Source organism: Mandrillus leucophaeus, unplaced genomic scaffold (genome assembly GCF_000951045.1).
Source record: "Mandrillus leucophaeus isolate KB7577 unplaced genomic scaffold, Mleu.le_1.0 Scaffold58, whole genome shotgun sequence".
Taxonomy (NCBI): domain Eukaryota; kingdom Metazoa; phylum Chordata; class Mammalia; order Primates; family Cercopithecidae; genus Mandrillus; species Mandrillus leucophaeus.
The window spans coordinates 2,651,589-2,676,155 of record NW_012106252.1 but is presented as its reverse complement, the minus strand read 5'-3'; the positions used below and the strand labels follow the sequence as shown (position 1 = coordinate 2,676,155).

Genomic DNA, 24,567 nt, shown 5'->3' with positions numbered 1-24,567 from the left:
GCTGCACAAATATAAACATGTGTGATTACAGGCAGGCTATGGTTCAACTTTAATTAATCCCTTGGTTCTATAGATTAAGAATATGATTCATAAAATTTGTTCATTAAAAAATCCATTATAAGGAAATTATTTACCTGTGCTTTTTTTTTTTTTTTTTTTTTGCCATAAAGAAATTTTCATGCTCTTTAGTACTCAGAGTACAAGCTTTATTTTCTTGGAACTGAAAATACGGCAGAAACTGACCACACTAGAAAAATAAAAAGCTAAATGTTCAATTGCTGTTTTTAATTTTCGGTTTTTTTTAAAGTCAGGTTTTTTGAGGTTTAATGTGCATACAGTAAACTTTACCCTTTTTTGGTGTATAGTTCTATTAATTTTGACAAACAAATTCAGTTGTACAATGGCCACCATAAACAAGATAGAGAATATGAGAATACTTCCACCATTCCAAAAAATTCTCTTATGCCTCTTTGTGGTAAACACACTCCCTTTGCCCTCTGACAACCTCTGATCTGTTTTTAGCCCTCCAGTTTGACTTTTTCTTGAATGTGGTATCAATGAGCTATAGCATGTAGCCTTCTGAGTCTAGTGTCTTTCACTTAGCATAGTGCTTTTGAATTTCAAGATGTAATGTGGTCTGTTTCTTTTGTAGCGTTTCATATATGGGTGTACCATATATTTTTCCATTCACTAGTTTATGGGCATCTGGGCTATTTTCAGATCTCAGGATTATGAATAAAGCTGCTCTAAATTTTCCTCGTAGGTCTTTATGTAGATATTTTTGTTTTTCTTGGATAAATGTCTATGAGTGAGATTGCTAGATTGTATATTAAGTCTATGTTTAACATGATGAGAAACTGCCAAACTATAATTTTGCATTCCCACTAGCAATCTATGAGGGTTCCAGTTGCTCAGAATCCCTACTTGCACTTGGTATTGTCCATCAGAAAAATTTCTTTGAGTCATTCTAATAGTTGTATAGTGGTATGTTTAGAATGTGTATTTCCCTAATGACTAATGATGTCGAGCATCTTCTTTGTGTGCTTATTTGCCATTTGTATCTCTTGTTTGATAAAGTATCAGTTCAAATCTTTTGTCCATTTTTAAATTGTTTTGTGGTTTTTTTTTCTTGTTATTGAGTTGTAGTTTTTTATGTTTATATTCTATATGGCAGTCCTTTATAAGATTCGTATTTTGTGAATTTTTCTCCCAGTTTCTGGCTTTTTAAAATTGTTTTGATGGTGACTTTCAATAGATGACACAAACAAATGGAAAAAACATCCCGTGCTCATGGATTGGGTGAATAATGAGATTGGGTCAATATTGTTAAACTGACCATACGCCCACAGTGATCTACAGGTTCAATGCTATTCCTATCAAATCACCAATGTAATTTTTCACAGAATTAGAAGAAACTATTCCAACATTCATATGGAACCAATGAAGATCATGAATAGCCAAAGTAATCCTAAGCAAAAAGAACACAGTGAGATACAAATGGGCTATATAATGGTCAAAATACATGAACAGATGTTTCACCAAAGAGAGATACAGATGGTAAATAGCCACATGAAAAGCTATTCAGGCCAGACGCAGTGGCTCACGCCTGTAATCCCAAGACTTTGGGAGGCTGAAGCGGGTGGATCACCTGAGGTCAGGAGTTCGAGACCAGCCTGGCCAACATGGTGAGATCCCATCTCTACTAAAAATACAAAAATTAGCTGGGCATGGTGGTGCGTGCCTGTAATCCCAGCTACTCAGGAGGCTGCGGCAGGAAAATCGCTTGAACTTGGGAGGCAGAGATTGCGGTGAGCCGAGATCGTGCCACTGCACTCCAGCCTGGGTGACAGAGCAAGACTCTGTCTTAAAAAAAGAAAAAATAAAAAAAAGAAAAGCTATTCAACATCATTTTCCATTAGGGAAATGCAAATTAAAACTTTAGTGAGCTATAACTACATACCTATTAGAAAAATACTGATAATGCCAAATACTGGTGAGGATGCAGAAAAAATGGCTCTCTCATTTATTGCTGGTGGCAATATAAAGTGGTACAGCTTCTCTGGACAACAGTTTGGCAGTTTCTTACAAAACTGAACATGCACCTACCATATGACCTAGCAATTATGTGCTCGGACATATATCCCAGAGAAATGAAAACGTATGTTCACACAAAAACGTGTACATAGATGTTCAGTCTCAAAAGGTTACCTACTGTGTGATTACACTTACATAGCATTCTCTAAATGGTAAAACTATAGAGATGGAGATTAGTAGTTGCCAGGGGCCAGGAACTGGGAAGGGAGTGTTGAAATATACATGTGAATACAAAAAGGTAACATTAAGGAGTTCTTTTGTGCTTATGGAATGGTTCTGTATCTTGATTTGGGTGGTGGTTACAAAAATTGTAACCATACATGGGGTACAATTGCATAGACACACACGCACACATGCAGGTCAGGAAAAACAAAAACTGAGCAAGCTCTGTAGTTAAACAGTGATGTACCAATGCCAATTTTAAAATTTTAGATATTATACCCTAGCCTATAGAAGATGTCTCTATTTGGGGAAGGTGAGTCAAGAGTACACTGGACTCTACTATTTTTGCAATTTCCAATGAGTCTATAATTATTTCAAAATTTAAAAATGTGATTACACATTTTTTCTGCTTTTCTTTTACTACTTATATGGATGTTTAAAACATTCATTTGGATTATTTCTGGTATGTATGTTATGGGTTTAATAGTTTATCATTTAGTGAATAAACCTTACTTTCTTAGTGTTTTAGATTCTTCCTTTATCATATACTAATGTCCATTTATATATAATCATTTCCTACACTCTTAGTTCCAGTGATGAATTAAATTGTGCTTCAGTTTCTTCATCTGTAAAATTTACATAATAGTAGTATATATGTCATAGAGTTCGTTCCTTCAAAAACTCTATTTTTGGTACCTAACCTGTGTTAGTCACTGTTCTAGTGCCTCAGGATACATGAATGGACAAAGTAGACGAAGATCAATCGTTGTCTTTCTGGAGTGTACTGTCTAGCAGGGGAAAAGGATGACTAATAATAAATACATTGTATAGTAAGTTGGAAACAGCGCTGTGAAAAAAAGAAAAAGTGGAAAACCTAGGCAATACCATTCAGGACACAGGCGTGGGCAAAGACTTCATGACTAAAACATCAAAAGCAATGGCAACAAAAGCCAAAATAGACAAACAGGATCTAATTAAACTAAAGAGCTTCTGCACAGCAAAAAAAACTTTCTTCAGAGTGAACAGGCAACCTACAGAATGGGAGAAAATTTTTGCAATCGACCCATCTGACAAAGGGCTAATATCCAGAATCTGCAAAGAACTTAAACAAATTTACAAGAAAAAAACAACCCCATCAAAAAGTGGGTAAAGGATATGAACAGACACTTCTCAAAAGAAGATGTTTATGCAACCAACAGACATATGAAAAAATGCTCATCATCACTAGTCATCAGAGAAATGCAAATTGAAACCACAATGAGACACCATCTCACACCAGTTAGAATGGCGATCATTAAAAAGTCAGGAAACAACAAATGCTGGAGAGGACGTGGAGAAATAGGAACACTTTGACATTGTTGGTGGGAGTGTAAATTAGTTAAACCATTGTGGAAGACAGGGTGGCAATTCTTCAAGGATCTAGAACGAGAAATACCATTTGACCCAGCGATCCCATTACTGGGTATATACCCAAAGGATTATAAATCATGCTACTACAAAGACACATGCACACGTATGTTTATTGCAACACTATTCACAATAGCAAGTCTTGGAACCAACCCAAATGTCCATCAATGATAGACTGGATTAAGAAACTGTGGCACATGTACACCATGCAATACTACGCGCCATAAAAATGGATGAGTTCATTCCTTTTCAGGGACATGATGAAGCTGGAAAGCATCATTCTCAGCAAAGTATCACAAGGACAGAAAACCACAGACCACATGTTCTCACTCATAGGTGGGAGTTGAACACTGAGAACACATGGACACAGGGCGGGGAACATCACACACCGGGGCCTGTCATGGGGTGGGAGGCTGGGAGAGGGATATAATTAGGGGAAATACCTAATGTAAATGATGAGTTGATGGGTGCAGCAAACCAACATGGCACATGTATAACTACGTAACAAACCTGCACGTTCTGCACATGTACCCTAGAACTTAAAGTATAATAATAATAATAATAAAAAAAAGTGGAGCAGATAGGGGAGTTGGGAGATTGGGAGGTAAAATTTTAAGCAGAAAATCCGGATAGGTCTCAAAGAGAAGGTGACAACTGTGCAAAGGCTTGAAGGAGGAAGGAAGACCATCTTGTTGAAGAATATTAACCAAGGTAACATCAAAAGAGAAATGGAGAGACATCAAAGAACTTTGATCAAATATAATTAGACTTACAATTTGATTGAATATAATTAGACTTACATTTTAAAAGGATAACTATGGTTCTGTGTTGAAAATAAACTGTAGGGTAGTAGCTAAACTTAAATGAGCTCATATAAATATTACATGTACTGCGTCTACCTACCTATCTTTATCTATCTATCTATCTATCTATCTATCTATCTATCTATCTATCTATCTATCCACCCACCCACCCACTTACCCACCTACCTATCTATCCATCTATCATTAAATTACTCAGAACAATGCCTGGTGTGATTTAAAGGCTATTATTATCATCATTATTTTCACTGTCAAGCTTAGTGTAACCACAACTACCTTATATAAGGCAGCTATCTTTATTGTATAGATAAGTAAACAGACTCAGAAGAGTTGAAGTAACTTGTCCAAAAGTTACATAATTTGTAAACGCCAGTGCCAGGATAGGAAGTCCAGGGATCACCGTGTTTCAGATGCATGCTCATAACCATGAATAAGCTCTTTCCCTAATTCCCATTCTCAAGATGCAATATAGATGAGAAATATTAGACGCACTCTATTTCATTAACCTTAATCAAGCTACTTCCCTGATAAAGATGACCCTAACAAAGCTATTTCTTCCCTCCCAAGCAAAATATCAAGCCATCATGGGCACCAAGGTTAGGGTACAAAGCTTTTAGGCCTTTAGTATCATGAGAGAACATCTTTGGAGAAACAAGCTTTTATTGTGTAGTATTTTTCCACATAGGTGCCAAATTGGCTCTGCCAATCTAATTGGGCACTACTCTGCTTAAATAGCAGGATTCTGTAATGACTTTAGGATCTGTAAGAATGCATACAGAATTTTTTGATTAATGGGTACATGCAAATTTATTTGGTAAAAATAGTGCCCTGTGCTATTTAATAATTTTAAAAAAGAATTCTGTAATTTTTTTACTATAAATACCAATGTGCTTATTGTCAAGTTGCTTGTTTAGACAGATTATCTTTATTAAATCATAGTGTTGGGCACTGTAGCATGTGCCTATAACCCCAGCTACTCAGAGACTGAGGTGGTAGGATTGCTTGAGCCCAGTTCAAGACCAGCATGGGCAACACAGTGAGACTTTGTCTCAATTTAAAAAAAAAAAAAAAAGCAAACAAACAAAAAACAAACCATAGTTGTCCAAGTCCTGTCAAGAAAGCAGCTGTTTATCAGAGATAAAGTACTTACTTTATCAGAGAGAATATAAATAATTGTTTAAGGAGGTATTGCAAGATTGAAATAGTAAGAAGACAGGATCACGATGTATGCAGACTTTTCAGGAATGAAAGTTTGGGTCACCATCCAACCACATAGAGGACTCTGACTGCTAAGATTGTGGCTTGGGGGAGGAGGGCAGAATGGGTAGAAGAGACAAACTTAATAGCAAGCACAGCTATCTCATAGTACCATATGTGTACTTGCCTCGTATCAGTGGTATTGAATATAAAAAATCTATTTCTTCAGAATAAGAATGGTAATCTCACATTATAAATAAAATAGGTCCCAGGGATTTGGTTAACCTTATAATACGTATTTTAAAAGATGGTGTTTTCTGAACAGCAGGCAGTATAGCACTATTTACACAGTAAAGAGTTCAGAGTCCTTACACAGCAACGTAAGGACTTCAGTGTTTCAGGGCTTTACGCAACGTGGCTTGTTGGGACAATAGTGGACCTGAGAAGACAGGCCCCCAAGAAGGTTGGCTGGTACAAATATCCAGAGGCATGTGAGCATTTAGACATTTAGAGGCACGGGAACTAAAATGGAGAGCCTCTGGGCTGTGCTAATATTTGGTGCTAAGTAGGTTATGAAGCCTTGATTATAGGGAAATCCATCCCAGTGAAACAAGGCTCCTGCCATCAATTTGGGTCACAGATGGTAGTGTCTATACAGTGGAGTGCCAACAAATGGCAAGCGGATCAGGGCTCAGATCTGGAGGTCAAATCAAGTATACTGAGGAAAGCTGCTACTTGGTGGACATGAGTAATCCCAGAACTCACCAGAGGACACAACGTAGTCTAAGGGACATGCCAGCTCATTCACTTCATAGGATCCTCAGTAGAGTACTAAGTAATGTTGGTTGGGTTCTTGTTGGCTGAGGAATGTGATTGGACTGACTATGAAAGTACAAGGTCTTTAGTCCTGATCACTGGGCACAGTTGGGGAAGACAAAGACCTAGTGGTATCCTTTTGGTTACACTGGCATCACTACTTCCTGATAGTGTTTCTCATGTTCATCTGATAGACATCAAATAATTCTGCTGGGGGTGATATGATTTTACTTGGCTGGTATCAGAAGGTATGTCAAGCTATATAACAATTGGGAAGAAGTAATATAGTAACTGGAAGAAAGAACAGGCAAATGTGAGAAGTCAGGTAGTTAGAAAATATAAAATTTCCAATTACTGTTATTTTGGGGGTTTTATTTGAGATATTTCAGAATTTCCAGGATTGAAATAATTTAAAGCCAGAGAGCTAGCAGTCTTCCCCATATTCTGTATCTTAAAGAGTAATATTGGGATTTACAGACTTTTTTACTTAGTGAATTTACTGACGGTGGTCTGAACACACATGATTAAAAAGCTCAGAAAAGGCATGGCAATAGTTCTGTCTTCCGCATTTCTGGATACATCAACCTTCAACTGCTATGGTTTACTAATCTTTAATTTTAAAGAATATTATGTACTTAAGTAAAGATAAATTCTGACAAATTGGGATAGTTTGCATCAGTAAGAAAGTTTATTGAAACTCGTTAGTAAATGAGAACAGAAAGTTGTTTTTCTTTCCATTAACACTTTCTGGTAAAGTGAAAAGAAGAAAATACAGAAACCACAAAACACCTTGTAGACACCTTATTTTCAGGGAGTGAACCTGTTTCCATAGACCATTAGGACAGAAGTGTCTTCTTGGAGACTTTGTTTTCCGTGCATCTGTATATAATGGTCTGTGTGAAGGGAGGACTTTCCTCTTGATGCAGCTCAATAGTAGTGTTTCTTGGTTTCTGATTCAACCATAGATGAAAGGACTCTACCGTCGGGTGCCACCTCTTCAATAATTGTCTTGATTACCCTGGTTTTGTTAGTATCTGAGTGAATGATGAAAAAAAAAATTACACAGTCTGTAGGGATCCTTAGCAATTAACAAGCAAATACTGTAAAAAGAAGGAAATTTCAACTTTACATTGCTAAGTCCAAAAAAAAAAAAAAAATGCTTAAGGTATAACATTTTGATCATGCCATTTTTCACAGTTGGTGTTAAGAGTAGTTTGTGAACAAATGCAAAGGGAACCGTCTCTAAGATTTTTAATTTTTTAAAACAACTCTATAGAGCTTAAAGCGCAAAAAAACCATTCAGGAAGTTAAAACTAATTCTGATTACCCCAGCTAGTTTCTGCTGACCTTGGTCCCTTAGATGAAGACTCGCCCACGGACCCAGAAGAGGAGGACTTGAGGCCTCCGCCGGAGCTGCCGCCGCCGAAGCCGCCGCCTGAGCTGCCGCCGCCACCGGAACTGCCTCCGTGGCCGCCGCCGGAGCTTCCGCCTCCGTAGCCGCCGCTGGAGCTTCCACCCCCGTAGCCGCCGCCGGAGCTTCCGCCGCCGGAGCTTCCGCCTCCGTAGCCGCCGCCGGAACTACCACTGTGGCCGCCGCCGTAACCGCCGCCGGAGCTTCCTCCTCCGTAACCGCCGCCGGAGCTTCCTCCTCCGTAGCCGCCGCCGTAACTTCCGCCGCCACGTCCACCGCCTCCGGAACTAAACGGGGTGAGGTCACATTCGGTTATCTCTAACGTTGGAAAACGGTGGGTAGCTTTCCAGTTGCCGTTAATTTAGAAAATAAGCAAAACATGTCTTGAGAAAATAAAACCCTGCCAGGTATATATTTTAAAACCCTGCCAGGTGTGTATTTTAAAACCCATCCTTTGAAAACACTTTTGTGTACACAGAACTCTTAAGAATCATTTTGGGCCATATTCATGAGAAAGTGAGATTGCGGTTGCGTACTCCTTTTTCTGTACCCTACCCCCTCTCTTCCCTTCCTCTTACTCTCTGGCATCTTCTTGGGGTTTAGATAAGCCTTGGTTTCTGGAATATTGAATAAAAGAAACTGCGATAACTTTTCATTTTAAAATTTACCTTCCCTCTCCTTCTAGCAGACTGCGGTAGGTTTGAATTTCATTCTCCAGTCGGATCTTAATATCCAGGAGTTGCTGGTATTCAGTATTCTGGCACTCGGTTTCAGCTCGAATCTGTTGCAGCTGTTCTTCCAGAGCGGAGATCTGGGCCTGAATCTGTGAGAGCTGCACACAGTAGCGACCTTCTGTTTCTGCCAAGGAGGCTTCCAGGGATTGTTTCTGAAACGAATATTTTTGTGGCTTAGCGACTTACTTGTTCAATTGAGTATAGTGACACTTACTTAATTGTTTAGTAAAGCCTCATATAGAAGAATAAGAAAATGAACAGAATTTGTTTTATGTTTAATGACACCATTTCAGTTTCAGCACTTTTAGACCAATGCCAGTAGTACTTTTCCTCCTTTAACATAGAGCTTTACTTTTTCTCTTTCTTACCTCCAACTCTGCATTTTTCTGTTGCATTGCATATTCTTAGGTGAGCATGAAACTTTGTATGATAAAATTGAAATCATTTCGTGAGAGTTAACATACCAGGGCCAGTTGGGACTGTAGTTCTATCTCCAGAGCTTGTACAGTACGTCTCAATTCAGTAATCTCGGATTTATGGCTGGACATCTGTTCAATGTTACTATCAATTTCTGTAGTCAGTTCCTTGCTCTAGAGTATTAAAAACAGGGAAAAAGATGAGGAAATTCTGAAATGATAAAACCACCATGAGTTTCACTATAAAGGAAGATTAATTTACCTTTTCGTTGAACCAGGCTTCAGCATCTTTGCGGTTTTGTTCAGCAAGTTGTTCATATTGGCTTCTCATGTTATTCAGAAGTTGAGTCAGATCAACACCTGGGGCAGCATTCATTTCCACATTCACATCACCAGTGGACACATTTCGAAGGTCTTTCATTTCCTGTTTGAGGAACAGAAAGATTTAATGGCTACACGAGGACCATAATGAACTCTCTTTGGCTGGGAAAAGTGTAACTTTTGTGTCACCTCCTCGTGGTTCTTCTTCAAATAGGCCAGCTCTTCAGTCAGGCTCTCAATCTGCATCTCCAGGTCAGCCTTGGTCAGGGTCAGCTCATCCAGCACCCTACGCAGTCCGTTGATGTCAGCCTCCACGCTCTGGCGCAGAGCTACCTCATTCTCATACCTGAAACAAGCATGATATCAATACTGGATATAACTTATATAGGGGAGATGTATCTGGGCAGAGACTGTTAAAAAGCAAATACATAGTTGATCTCATGTCATGGCAGTATTTGTCATGTACAGTTCACTTAGGAGTAATAGTGGTTTAATGGAAAAAAGCTTAACAGTTACTTTAAAATGCATTTTCTTCCTTTAATATTGCCAAAAATGTAATACTGACATGGAAAATTTCTCAGATAACTCCAATACTATTTTTTTTGGGTGAATTCAGGAAAATGTAAATGCTATTGTGGGCATCCCAAGGCAGGTTAAAAACGACTGATGTATTCGTTGTGATAGTATTATACAACGATCGCTTAACTTACTTCAGCCTGAAGTCGTCAGCTGCCAGCCTGGCATTGTCTATCTGAAGCAGGATATTGGCGTTATCAGTTGTTAGGTTGAGGATCTGGAGGGAGAGGCACGGTTACTTAAGAAAAGGTCAGATGCAGATACGGCTTTTGTAGTGGCGTAGATGAACTCTGCACATTTATGTTGTTCTCTTACAAAATCTTTTATTTTAAATATGAGATATTGCAGGCTTACCCATATACTTAGCTTTGAATTATTTGTTCTCTTGGAATTTCTCCAGTCTTGTATTTCTGTACACAAATTATTCCTTTCTGAAAACTAACTGGAATTATATAGATGTATTCCTGCAAGTGTGCCCTCCTCTTTTAGACTATGTGATTTCCATGTATTTCAGCCATGCTTTGGCTGACTCACACCTGCATTTGTTTAACTCATGATAAATACTAATAAATAAGTATGCTCTGAACTGGTACACAATGGGTACAATTCAGAAATTCCTTAGAGGCAAGCAGTATCCCACTTTCATACTAGAAAATTCATTTTTCTCACCATGTTGGTACTGAATATGGCTTGTTATCAGTCTGAATAGCATTTTGTTCTGATTCATTTCATGATTTCTTTTTCAGTTTCTACATTTGTAAATGACTTAGCATATTTTAGCTGTGGACTCATTGTATGCTCATTAAAACCTCAAAAGTTCTTAGTAACCTGCCATCCTCTTAAGACAAGCAGCACACATGCTGGATGAAGAATGCCACGACCATACTTTCGCAGATGTTTATCTTTGATGAGACTGGGTTATTTTTGAAGCAAGAAAGTAACATAGGTAAACATAGTAAACAGCCACATTGTGCTTAATTTCAGATTCATCTGTCTGGATTTCATGGACAAGATACTTAAAGCTGGATTTAAAAATACCTCTTACCTGATTTTTAAGGTCATCGATGGTTTTGTAGTATTTGCTGTAGTCACGAGGCTGCCCCTGGTGTGAGTTGCCATGCTTTTCATACCACTCCTTGATTTTGCCTTCCAGCTCATAGTTTGATTCTTCCAGAGCCCGAACTTTGTCCAAGTAGGAAGCCAGGCGGTCATTCAGATTCTGCATGGTTACTTTTTCATTTCCAGAGAGAAGGCCACCATCTCCTCCAAATCCACCACCAAAGCCTCCTCCAAAGCCACCTCCACCAAAGCTGCCCCCACCAAAGCTGCCACCTCCAAAGCTACCCCCTCCAAAGCTGCCTCCATAACCCCCACCAAAGCTGCTACTTCCATAGCTTCCACCAAAGCTACCTCCACCCAAACCTAATCCTCCATAGCCACCTGATGAGCCCCCAAAGCAGCCCCCACCAGAGCTCCCACGGCTAAAAGAGCCACCACTAAACCCCCCTGAGCTAAATCCTCCACCAAGGGAGCCTTTGCTGCTCGAAATTCTTAGGGATGATCCTCCTCCTCCTCCTCCTCCACCTCCTCCACTGCGGGAGGAAGAGTAGTGCTTGCTTGAGCTGTATCGAACAGACATGGTGATGCTGTTTAGCCCAGGGAGTGCCTGCTACCAAGGACAGTGACAAGCCTTTATGTATATACTGATAGGGTGTGTCCACATGTGTTAGAGTTTGCTTACTTGCATGGTTTTCTTTTTGCCTACTTAGCATCTTTGGCTTATGATTGCATAAATTATCTTCAGTAATAACCAATCCCAATATGTACAATTTTGAATTTGCCCTAAGAATAAACAGGAGGTTTGCTATGTTGAAATTGAAAATGGGTGGAGTTCAGATGAGCATGTTTTATTATGCTTTTCACCTGTTGAAGAACATTGAGCAACTGTTAAGATCCATTTTTCTCAGCACTAATTCAGGTTGCATAGAATGTTTGCAAAGTTTGGGGAAAAAAAGAGTTTCAGCTACAAAATTATAGTTAAAATAAGATTTTTCAAATTCATGTTTTAAACAGTTTTAATTGGAACAACAAATAGCATAAAGTCTGGCAGAATCATGCTCTAATAAGGTTCTTGTAGACAACTGTAGGGAATCAAAAAGAAAAAAATTCTAAAAATTTAACTAGCATCAATAGTTGCCATATATAAAACATTAAAACCATAAAAACCACAATTTAGGAGATTGTGTTTGTAGGGGATCTTTTAATTTATTTGGCAAATGAGAGTATATTGATATTTTGCCTAGGAAAGTGGAAGTAATGATTTTAGAATTTTCTAATTAATGATGACATTATTTTTAACATTAAAAAATCTGAAATCATGAAGTTATGCTGGATTATTTTGCCTTTTAAATTCATCATAGTTAAGGTTTCTATGAAGACCATAATAATGCAGAAAATCTGCATTATTTTCTTAGCATGAAATATGAAGAACTGACTTGTAGTACTTTACACTAAGTTCTGGTTGAATAAAAGGAAAATTTGGATATGTTATGATTGCAAGTAAAAATTTGCTTGCAGAAATGTAAATCCGTATTAGAGAATGGTACTTGCACCAAATATTATGAACTAGATTGTGCACATGTGTTCCCAAGCTAAATTCAGTGTCTCAACAAAAACAACACATTTTCTTGGATATACTGTGTACAGAATTTGGTATAACAGTTTGGTGAAGTAAATTGGGATTTTGGTGCATTGTGTAAGATTATATCTCCTCATAGGCTATGACATTGCTGTTGTTTGGATGTATATATTCATACATATTTTACAATTACATAGTGCTGTTTGTGATACTATGATTTAAAAATTTCTAGAACAAGCTGTTGAGATAGGAATGGTGGTTATTATTATTTCTTTTCTTTCTTTCTTTCTTTCTTTTTTTTTTTTGAGACAGAGTCTTGCTCTGTCGCCCAGGCTGGAGTGCAGTGGCACAATCACAGCTCACTGCAAGCTCTGCCTCCCAGGTTCATGCCATTCTCCTGCCTCAGCCCTCTCGAGTAGCTGGGGCTACAGGTGCCCTCCACCAGGCCTGGCTAATTTTTTGTATTTTTAGTAGAGACAGGGTCTCACCGTGTTAGCCAGGATGGTCTCGATCTCCTGACCTTGTGATCCGCCTGCCTTCGCCTCCCAAAGTGCTGGGATTGTAGGCATAGTTATTATTATTTCTAATTTATAGAAGAGGAAGTTGAAGTTGAGAGGTTGTGATTTTTCCACAAGACATGGAACATGTAGTTAAACTGCAGTTAGAAGCTTGGTCTTTTAACTCCGTGGTTCTTTCCTACTTTACCAATGTGTATGTATATTATCTGCTCCGGTGGATTTGGTCTAATGGAACTGAATGACTCTAATTCTCACCATAAACTTCTCCAAATGGGGAAAAAGAGCAAAACAAAAAGAACTTAGAATCATGAAAATATTGAAAGGGTAGTGAGTTGGCACACGCTCTGCCTTTAGTAATTGTTTTTTCAAATTAAGTTTATAGCTGCACATTTTGGTTTATGAAAGCTACAGAAATAGTTTCTGCAGGGAAGGGAAACGTGGTTGGGAGCATTAATCAAATGTTATTGTTAAAGTGGAGGTTACTACCCAGCAAATCGCAACTCTTCCAACTTGTTAGCACATGCAAGTGGGGCAGTAGTTAAAAGAAAAACTGAAACCCAACCATGGGAATTGATTCTTGATGAAGATAACCTACAGTTAAAGAAGGCTATGATAAATCAGGATAGAAAAAGAAAAAAAGATTCCAATAACTTCAGAGAGGATGTTGAAACCTCGATATTAATGAAACCTTTTTGGAAAGAAGCATTTTAATTAAAGAGAGATTTTGATTGATTTTACCTATAATTAGCACAAGTTTTGGATCTTAGAATTACCAATTTTGTTTTAGTATTAGCCTATAATGTCTCCCTCCAGTGGAAAATATAAAAATTCCATCTCCTTTCAGTTAATTAACAAGTGGTATGAAGAGATCTCTGTTACAATCATATTAAACCAAAGAATATGTGAAAGGGAGTCTTTGCGTAAAAGTACATGAGAACAAATACAGGTATGGAGGGCCTTCTAATACTATAACATTTAATTTAAGCTACCTTTACTGTTATTACCAAAGATTACTTATTAACTTGTATACTGTAGACATTGATTTGTCTTTATTCACGCTGTCATTTGTTGAAATCAGCCGTTGGCATGAGTAAAATTAAGAGGTGCCACATACTAATTTTACAGCTAAATTGGATGAACATTTATGATTCTAGTCTTGGCACCATTTACACTTGATTGCTATAATCCACTGTAACTGTATTTTCATTGTGCTCAATTTTTATTGTGTCTCTATGTAAAGCACATTGGTAGGTATTTAGAAGAAAAGTGAATGAGATACAGCTCCCATCCTTAAGGATCTCGCCATAGTTATAGTCTAATTGAGAAGACATGACATATACCATCAGCTTAAGCACTGTATGCTATGTAAATGGAAAATGATGGTGGGGCTTGGATGTGTAGGGGGAAGGAGTTAACATTTCCTGAACATCTGCTATGATCTAGATGGTTTACTTTTCTTTAATCCTCCCCTAGATCCTCTAAGATAGGTATTATTACCTCATCTAATAGCTAAAAATCTAAACCTTAAAACGTTTTAGAAATTTGCCAGATTATGTATTTGTTTATTTATATATCAGCAGTGTCTGTGTGATGACACACAGCCTGGTTTTGAATCAAGAGATACAGTTACAAAAGTGCTAGTTTTCATAACACCAGACTGGCACTCTTAAGACCAATGAGCAAGGGGTCATGTTGGAATGGGGCCACCTGACAGAGTTTCATGGTGCAGTTGAAATTTAAGCTGAATCTTGTAAGGATGAGTAGGACTTTTCATGTGTGCAACAGCAGAGAGAAGACTATTCTGGGAAGTCGGGACTGTGAAAATGCCAAGCAGGTGAAGACACTGAGTGACCAGTTTGGCTGGAGTAGATCATCCATATATATTAATTTATTCATTCCTTCAGCAGGTTTTATTGAGCACCTGCAATATGGCTTGGGGAATGCATAGGTGACCAAGATACAGTTCCTGCCCTTCAAGGAGTTTACAGTCTACTTGAAGAGGCAAACAAACATACCCATGAATCAGAGATTATGATATAGGGCAATCTGGGCTACATTTGAGCAATGTTCAGGGTTCGGAGGAATTGCAGAGAGAGGTTCTAACAGTCTGGTGAATGTGTTTTTTTTTGTTGTGTGTGTGTGTGTATGTATGTGTGGTGTGAGTGCACGATGAAAGAATAGTGAAGTAAAGTTTGGGATTGAAGATGAGTTTTGGTTTAAGACGTGAATTTGAGGTAATACCAGGGTATTCATGTAAACATGTCTTTAAGCAGTATGGGACTGCAGTTAGGGAGAGTGTTCAGAATAGCAGACTTTGGGGTTGGTTAGGATCCCTAAGGGAAGGAGTTTAGAGAGAAATGTACAGAAGGTCTAATTCTGAACTTTTGGAATCACTTTAGGGGCTGGGAAGAAGAAGTAGAGCTAGAGAATAATCCTGAAAAGAAGGACATCTAGGACCAGGCAAAGGGGGAAAGAGGATCATTGAAGCCAAGGGAGAAGAGAACGTGGGTGAGGTGGTCACCCGAGAGGTCAGTGAAAAGGTGGATTGAGGAAAGCAGTTTGGAACCATTGGCATCCTTCCAGAGGACAGTTTTAATTGAGTAGTGGTGGGGCAATTCATGGTGCATACCCAATATTGGAATTGATGACTTTGCTTATGGTATTTTGTTTTCATGTTGTCCAGTTTATCAATTTCTTTAATTGCTTCTGAACTTATTGAGTCGTGGTTATGACGGGTATAGGTGCTATTCACATGGGGTTAATTTGGCTGGAGCTCTGGAAGCATGTTTTGGATTCAAATTTGTTATCAGTTTGACTTGTCTCACTGTTAGGATTTGGATCCTTTTTATTTCTTCTTTATTTTGCTTCAAGTAAAATCCTGTTTTGAAGTTTCTAGCTGAAAATTCTATTTGCAAGTTTCCTTTTCTGATTGAGATATAATACATATAATTGAGATATAATACATAGTTTAGGTAGTTGCAGAAGGACAAATCTGGTAATGCAGGTTATATCTCAAGATGGTAAGGTTGATCTAAATATTTAGAGTTTTCTGTTGTTTATCACAAAGTTTAAGAGTCAGGCATTTTCTTTTTGACTGTTCTGTGACTGTGCAAATTGTTTAATATGCTTTTGTGATTACTACCCACAGAGTCGAAACAGTGGAAAATTGTATCATCATTTGATAGATTTGGTACCCTCTTCTCAGATAGCTAATTGTCGGACAACTAAGATATCAATTGATAAAGTTCATGTCTTCTCATTAGTAAACTTCTAAAATTCAGAGATCCTAAATCTACAGACATTCCTATGTCAATTTTTCTGAAACTTCTGGGACTCTACTGTGATGGAAGCCACAAAAATACGGAAACTGCTTGAAGGCTGTTGAGGGTAGTGTAGCAGACTGAGTGGGTGGGCTCTGGTGTCATACTGCTGGGGTTACAATCCAGGCTTCACCATTTATTGCGAGGTTTCATCTCAATGTCCTCTCTAAAGTAGAGATTATAATTTTTCTTACTTTATGGAGTTGTAGCAGGAGTCAAATGAGTTATTAAATATAAAGCATTTAGAACAATGATTTGCATGCATAGAATAAGCACTTAATGAATATATTTTTGTTGCTATTACTGTTTTGTGATCTCTGTTTCCCATAGGTTAACCCACTGTCCAATGCACAGGATGCCTTCAAAATAGGAATGAATGAAAGGATAGGGTGAGAGGTTGGAAAATGGCTTGTGAGGGAGGAGAAAATGGCTGGAGAGGAAAGTAGGGTGGGGAAAAGGTGTTCAGTTTGATAACTTTTGCGACAAACCGTGCCATCTGTTTTTCTTTGAGTGACACTTCCTTTCACTTTAAACTTCATTTCTTTATCTCCTACATCCACCAAGGCACTAATTTTGTCACCTTCTCTTTGTCATGGCTGATGTATTCGTTTCTTTCTGTGTAGCCCCACTGTAACTGCCCTAATCTGGGCTTTCACCACTTCTCTCGAAGATTACTTCACCAGCTTCTGAAGTGGTTTTCTTGACTCAGCACTGTCAATTAAGATCTGTTCACTGCGGCAAGATTGATGTTCTCGAAACAGTATTGTCATCACTTCATCAACATACTCAGATCTCTTGTGGACGGATTAAGTCTTCTCCATAACCTTGCCCTACTCTGTCTGTCCAACCTCATGCTCCCTGCGGTGAGTCAGGGTGGGGAGTGGAAGGAGTGCTGCATTTTCTTCATAAAGTAATTATGTGGCCCTGGGCAAGACACTCAGCTTTCTGTGTCTCAGTTTACTACCCTATAAAATATGGATAGTAATATTAAATATTAAAATATGGATTATAGTCCATGATTCAGTGAAAAAGTGTGTGTTAGCATCTCCTTTAAAAATCCTTTAATTACTTAATCCTTTAAGCAGGCCTTTCTTACTCTTGGCTAATATACTATGCTTTGTTTCATTTTAAGGCCTGTGTTTGTTGCTCTTGGCGTAGAATGCCCATCTTCAACTTTGCTGTTTATTCAAGTTATTCTACCTCAACTCCAAACTCTGACTTAAATGCCATCTCCTTCACGAGACTTCTCACCATTAGTCTCTGGTTCATGGCTGTCTCTTTCTTCTCATTTCCTATGTTGAACAACTTGGTGTTTTATAATTTGTTATACTATTCTGGCCTCTTTCTTAGTGTTCCCAATGCGATACAACGTTTAAGTTCCTTTAGAGAAGGGAGGGTGCCTCTGCTCTTGCTGCACCCAGTACTCATTGTTCTCTGAATGTTTTCATATTGCTTCAGTGCCTTTCCCCACTTTCTTTGCCTTTATTTTTTTTCTCTAAACTCTTGGCCTGTATGTTTTGGCAATAGTGCAAGTTAAAAATTTAAATAAAGGCTGGTTGAAGACAACTAATTTAATTTTGCTTTAAGGGAAATTATGATACTTTTTGATGTAAGAATGTGTAAGAATGATAAGAAAACCAAGATTCTGCATAGGAATTTTAAAATACCTTAAAGTATATAAAGATGTATTCCTTAGAATGGAAATACACTGAATATATTAAGAAAACATTTTAGCCCTCACTCTTTCCTCTTCATTAAAGGTCACTATTTTTTTGTCTTGGATCTGTTGAGATTATCTTGTTACTAGTAACCTGCTAAAATATATCTGTAGTTTTATTCTAAAATTTGAATTTTTTTTCATACATCACATCAAATAAAAAGCTTCTGCACAGCAAAGGAAACAGTCAACAAAGTAAAGAGACAACCCACAGAATGAGAGAAAATATTTGCAAACTATCCATCTGACAGAGGATTAATAACCAGAATACATAAGGAGCTCAAATAACTCAATAGGAAAAAAAAATCTAATAATCTGATTAAAAAATGGGCAAAAGAACTGAATAGACATTCAGATCTCAAAAGAAGACATACAGGCTAGGCATGGTGGCTCACACCTCTAATCCCAGCACTTAGGGAGACTAGGGCGGGAGGACTGCTTGAGCCTAGGAATTCAAGACAAGCCTTGGTAACATAGGGAGACCCCATCTCTACAAAAAATAAAAATAAATTAGCTGGGTATGGTGGCATGTGTCTGTAGTCCCAGCTACTTGGGAGACGGAGGTGAGCCATGTTCATGCCACTGCACTCTGGCCTGGGCAACAGAGTGACCTCAAACTCAAAAAAAAAAAAAAAAAAAAAAAAAAAAAAAAAAAAAAAATACAGTGGCAAACAGGTATATGGAAAGGGGCTCAACATCATTGATCATCAGAGAAATGACTCAAAACTGTGCAATGAGAATGTAATTCTCATTGCAGTTGAATGTAATAATGTAAATTATTACAGTCACACTAATTTGTTGTATATCTCATCCCACTTAAAATGGCTTTTATCCAAAAGAAAGGCAATAATGAATGCTAGTGAGGATATGGAGAAAAGGGAACCCCCTCGTACACTTTTCTTGAGAATGTAAATTAGTACAGCCACTATGGAGAACAGTATGGAGGTTCCTCAAAAAGCTAAAAATAGAACTGTATGATCTAGCAGTCCCACTGCTAGATATATACCCAAAATCATGGAAATCAGTATATCAATGAGACATCTGTACTCTCATTTTTTTTTGCAATACTACTCACAATAGCCAAGATTTGGAAACAACCTAAGTGTCCATCAACAGATGGACTGATAAAGAAAATGTGGTACATATACTTAATGGAGTACTATTCAGCCATAAAAAAGAATGAGATCCTGTTATTGCAACAACTTGACTGGACCTGGAGGACAGTATGTTAAGTGAGATAAACCAGGCATAGAAAGATAAACTTCTCATTTGTGGGAGCTAAAAATGAGAACAATTGAACTCATAGAGGTAGAGAGTAGAATAATGGTTACCCGAGGCTGGGAAGTGGGGATGGTTAATGGGTACAAAAATATAATTAGATAGAACAAATATAATCTGGTATTTGATAGCACAATAGGGTGATTATAGTCACAATAATTTATTGTACATTTTAAATTAAAAGAATATTATTGGAATGTTTGTAACACAAATAAATGATAAATGCTTGAGGTGATAGGTACCCCTTTTATCTGGGTGTGATTATGCATTATTGCCTGTATTGAAATCTCTCTTGTTCCCCCTGAATAATACAGTTACCATGGATCTATACAAAGGTAAAAATTTTGAAATTTTTTATATTAGGAGAATTGACAATTCGAGTTGGGTTTCTGGCTAGCTAGCCTAAGAGTATGTTGTAATTTAAGGATTAACTATAACACAGCTTAGCTTTTAAATTTCATTAGTATGTCATAAATTTCTTTTCAGGTAAATTAATTTCATTTTGTAAAAGACAATTGCTCACTATGAGTTAGCTGCATTAGGAGGAGAATTAATTAATATAGAACATAAAATAGAAACATAATATCCCTTTTAGTTTTCATAAAAAATAGTGAAGCCGAAAGTACCAAACAAGCAATTGTCTACAGACTCCAATTTTAAAATATTGAAACTGAACATTGTCCAAAATTCAGTGGCTGTTTTCTCCCCCTCATAAATCTAAGAAAATTCCTTTAGGTCCAGTTGTGGTTGCTTATCCAATTGGTCATTTCAAGGATGGCTGGATATGAGAGAAAATAACATTATAATTGGGTATAACTTCATAATTTTTACTTAGAGAGTCTGGACAGATCATAATTTTTACTTAGTCTGAACAGAGAAAGTTTTGGATTAGAAATGGTACATACAGAGGTTAACATTTACAGTGAAAGCAGTAATCCCCCATTCTAGTGGTTTTAAGTGAGTATATGTAATGTGCTTAAATTTGAAGGAAAAAGTCTTAGGGAGTCAAATTAATTTCCTAATTTTAAAGGTTTTTAAAAAGTACTTGACCTTATGGACTCAGACTACTAGTCTTTCATAATAAATGGACCTCTGTCTTTGAATCACTTTTTTTTTTGGTAAGGGAGTTGTAAGAATGGTAGAGGAATAGATTTAAATAATTATTTAAATGTAACACACAATAGTGACAGAGAAAATGTACCGTAACCATTCTGTGGCTTCTTTCACAAGGCTGACGATTGATAATGCCCAAAGAACTTTTGATGTCTTGTGTTAAACTTATTAAACAAATATGCAAATAGCATTTGCAAAGTCAGTCCTAAGATAGAGTTGATAGAGCTTGTTGAGACTTTTTTATGTTCCAAGGCCTGTCCTAAACTTTACTTGCATTTTTGTCTCATCAAATCCTATTGGCAACTTTATGAGGGAAATTTTATTTTATTTTATTTATTTTTTTGAGACGGCGTTTCGTTCTTGTTGCCCAGGCTGGAGTGCAGTGACGCAATCTCGGCTCACCACAACCTCAGCCACCCAGGTTCAAGGGATTCTCCTGCCTCAGCCTCCTGAGTAGCTAAGATTACAGGCATGCGCCACCATGCCCTGCTAATTTTGTATTTTTAGTAGAGACAAGGTTTCTTCATGTTGGTCAGGCTGGTCTCAAACTCCTGACCTGAGGTGATCCACCCGCCTCAGCCTCCCAAAGTGCTGGGATTATAGACGTGAGCCCTCATGCCTGGCCAGAAATTTTATTTTAACTAAAATTAGTTGGCCAGGCGCAGTAGCTCACGCCTGTAGTTCCGTCACTTGGGGAAGCCAAGGCAGGAGGATTCGCATGAGTCCAGGAGTTTGAGACCAGCCTGGGCAACATGGCGAAACCCCGTCTCTACAAAACGCACATACACACACACAAAGCCTGGTGTGATGGCACGTACCTGTGGATCCAGCTACTCAAGAGGGTGAGGTGGAAGGATCGCCTGAGCCCGAAAGGTCAAAGTTGTAGTGAGCTGTGATTGCACCACTGCACTCCAGCCTGCATGACACAGCGAGACCCTTTTCCCCACAAACCCCCTCGAAAAAGAAAAGAAATTAGTTAAAATTTAGCATGCCCAAAACTATTCAATAAAGGGACTTTGGTGGGATTTGAACACAGACCTATCTTCAGAGCTTTTTAAAAACACAATGATTAACTGTTTTTTCTTTTTTTAAACACACTGTTGCTGGCTTAAACAATGAGTAACTTCTAAAACTCTTTTGAAATGAGCTAAAATTGTATTTTTCGGTCATGTGACTTGGAAAATTAACAAGAACATAAGGGATTTTAGTTTCTTTTTCAGACTAGACAAGCCTTCCTTATCATTCCTTTTGTGATGAAAAAATAGACTAATTTGAAAAGAAAAAGAACTAATGAGGCAAGATGTCCTGCCCTGGAAGAGATCAGACTTGTAGGCCTTGTCTGTTCCCAGGTGAGACTCTGCCCTAACTTCTTGAGGGTCCGTCTGGCATGGGTTTATGGAGATTCCTAACTCTTTGGCAGACCAGTCATTAAAAATAACAAATCACAGCAGTTAGCCACCATGCATAATTGAAACATTAATGCTTTTATAATGCTGGCTTTTTCAGATGGCGCTAACACCCATTATGGAGATTAACCACTTTTCATCAGGTTTTTTAAGTCTTGAGGAATACAATGGTGAACGCAAGGTGTGTATCTGAATTAATTTAGTAGTAAACTGTGACATGGAGGGGTTCTGTGCTTTGAAAGTTTCCAACTTATATACATTCAAAAACTATTAAACTTTTTGCTGTCTCTCCAAATATTTTCCATATTGTTAATTTTGATTGAAATGTGGAGCTAGTTAGAATTTTCTAGTCTAAAGCTTAGATATAAATGAGTGCATATTTGCAGAGCTATAAGATGTTGCATTTTTTTTTCCTTCTTGGCATCTGGAATATAAATGCTAAATTTGGTCTAGTTAGAATTTCCTACTTCCCTCCCTCCCCTGCTTACTTCCTTCCGTCTCAAAACTCTTCAGGGATGAAGACTCCACAAGCTATATTGGGGTAACATATTGTAACAGTGGTTACTTTCAGTTTCTGTCAAACTAGATTAAAAAGAAGTATCACATGTTCTCACTCATATGTGGGAGCTAAAAAAGTTGATCTCATTGAGATAAAGAGTAGTATAATGGTTACCAGAGAGGCTAGGAGGACAGTAGGGAGGTGGGTGAGAGAGAGCAGGGGATAAAAAGGGGTTGGTTGATGGGGTACAAAATTACAATTAGATGGAATAAGATCTAGTGTTCAGTAGCACAATAGAGTGACTATAGTTAACAGAAATTCACTGTATATTCTGAATAAGTAGCGTGAAATTAGAATGTTCCTAACACAAAGAAATAAGTGTTTGAGGTAATGAATATCCCCATTATCCTGATTTGATCATTACACATTGTATGCTTATATCAAAATATCACATGTACCCCATATCCATAAAATTTAAAAAAAAATAAAAGAGGAAAGGAATGGAAAATAAAAGTAAAGACGACTCATCAAAAATTGCAATGTAGAAGAATAGTGCAGAATGCTGTAAACTAGTACCACATAGAACTTAATCTGTAATTTTAAAGAAACCATGTAAGTATATTTACTCCTGGTATTGTGTCTTTCTCTCTTATCCAAATTTACTGTTCTTCTATAGTTTAAAATTAAAGAATTGCTTTTAAATTTTACAGGGCAAACATTGTACTGTGGAGATACAAAATGTTTTGAGACATCTGTGACCAGACATGTCACGTGTGAATATACTGTTGAATTTCAAAGCAACACGTTGTAACTTTTTTTGTTTTTTCCTGTTACAACAGATTCATTTTATTTTCATCACCATGGGGCGTACCCTGTTGTTGAGTTCTCTGGGTCAGACCTCTACAGACTTCTCAGATGGATCCTAGGTCTCTGGGCTTGCCGTGAAATTACTCGCTGCTCAGGGAGAGAGTTGAGATGGTGGCATCCTCCCCCTCTGTTGCTCCGGCTGTGTCCCCTAACTCTGTTGCTCCAGCTGTGTCCCCTAACTCTGTTGCTCCGGCTGTGTCCCTCACTCTGTTGCTCTGGCTGCAGCTCATTCTGTTGGAGCTCCTCATTCAGCTGGTCACTGTGGTCAGAGGGTGTTGGCCTGCTCCCTTCCTCAAGTCTTTTTAAAGCCACGTATTTTTGTGGAGCATTTTTCTTCCTGGCTCTCCTCAAGTTGTTTTCCTTTCTTCGCCATCTTGGGAGTCTTCTTCGTGCTTCCGGACATCGGTTGAGAGAAGGACTTCTTCTTCCTTGTCTTGTTGGTGTTGGCTGGTGGTTGCTCTTCAACAACTGTACCGGAGGCTCTCAGTTTTCTCTTCATCTTCAACAAGTCAATCTATCTCAAGGATCTCACGTTGCAGCATTCTTACCAGAGGCCACTGGGCCTGGAGTTCCAGTTCCAGTGTCTGGAGAGTCCACCTCAGCTCAGCAATCTCATGCCAGTTGGCAGTTGTCAGCAGAAGCTGAGGCCTGCCCATCAGTTCTTTCCTCTGAGGTGTTAGAGTGGAATAAAAATATAAATACTTATACTAGTTTTCATGGCTTCTGCTTAATAATGGGTATTGTTTTGTTTTGTTTTGGTGGTGATAGGCTTACCTTACATTAAACGAGGCCTTAGCCTTTCTGTGGCTTTGTTGTGGCAAAGCCTCATATTACTCTCTTGTCTGGTTCAGCAGGACAGTCAGGTCCACACCTGGGGCCGTTTGTTTTCTATGTTTACCTCAACATAAGGTACCTTATCATTGTCACCCTTCATCTCCTCATCCAAAATAAAATAAAATGCCACAGGTTACTTGATCTTGCATCTGGAATATGATTATTTAAAGAAATTAAAAATTTAAAACTGAAAATGTAGAGTTTAGAAATCTTTTTTAAGGTTTCAAAGAAATTTCTAGGAGACAACAAAATAGTGTTACTAGATTTAGCAAATAAAATACAGAATGCCAATTAAATTTGAATTTCAAATAAACATTGAATACTTTTTTTAGTATAACTATATTCCATGCAATATTTGGGACGTATCTGTTATATTATTCATTGTTTACCTGAAATTATAATTTAAACTGAGAGTTCTGTGT

The 24,567-nt window shown here is 37.9% G+C and overlaps 2 protein-coding genes across 3 annotated transcripts; one reads left to right on the top strand and one right to left on the bottom strand.

Annotated features, from left to right (window-relative positions):
• Nucleotides 1-7,163: 7,163 nt before the first annotated feature.
• Nucleotides 7,164-11,631, bottom strand: KRT10 (keratin 10, type I). 2 transcript variants are annotated; one of them, XM_011998920.1, is made up of 8 exons: nucleotides 11,001-11,631; nucleotides 10,090-10,172; nucleotides 9,569-9,725; nucleotides 9,321-9,482; nucleotides 9,107-9,232; nucleotides 8,577-8,794; nucleotides 7,825-8,195; nucleotides 7,164-7,531 (listed from the first exon to the last, which is right to left on the bottom strand). In XM_011998920.1, exons 1-8 carry the CDS (start codon nucleotides 11,592-11,594, stop codon nucleotides 7,425-7,427), a joined length of 1,818 nt encoding a protein of 605 aa, XP_011854310.1. In that variant the 5' UTR covers nucleotides 11,595-11,631; the 3' UTR covers nucleotides 7,164-7,424. The 2 variants fall into 2 exon arrangements, with proteins under 2 accessions (XP_011854310.1, XP_011854312.1); XM_011998922.1 differs by having other exon boundaries at nucleotides 7,845-8,195.
• A 10,208-nt stretch (nucleotides 11,632-21,839) lies between these two features.
• Nucleotides 21,840-24,293, top strand: TMEM99 (transmembrane protein 99). Its single transcript, XM_011999036.1, is given in 4 exon segments — nucleotides 21,840-21,888; nucleotides 23,420-23,653; nucleotides 23,656-24,049; nucleotides 24,051-24,293. Coding segments are annotated over 4 exon segments (846 nt in total). The 3' UTR covers nucleotides 24,220-24,293.
• The last annotated feature ends 274 nt before the right edge of the window (nucleotides 24,294-24,567 follow it).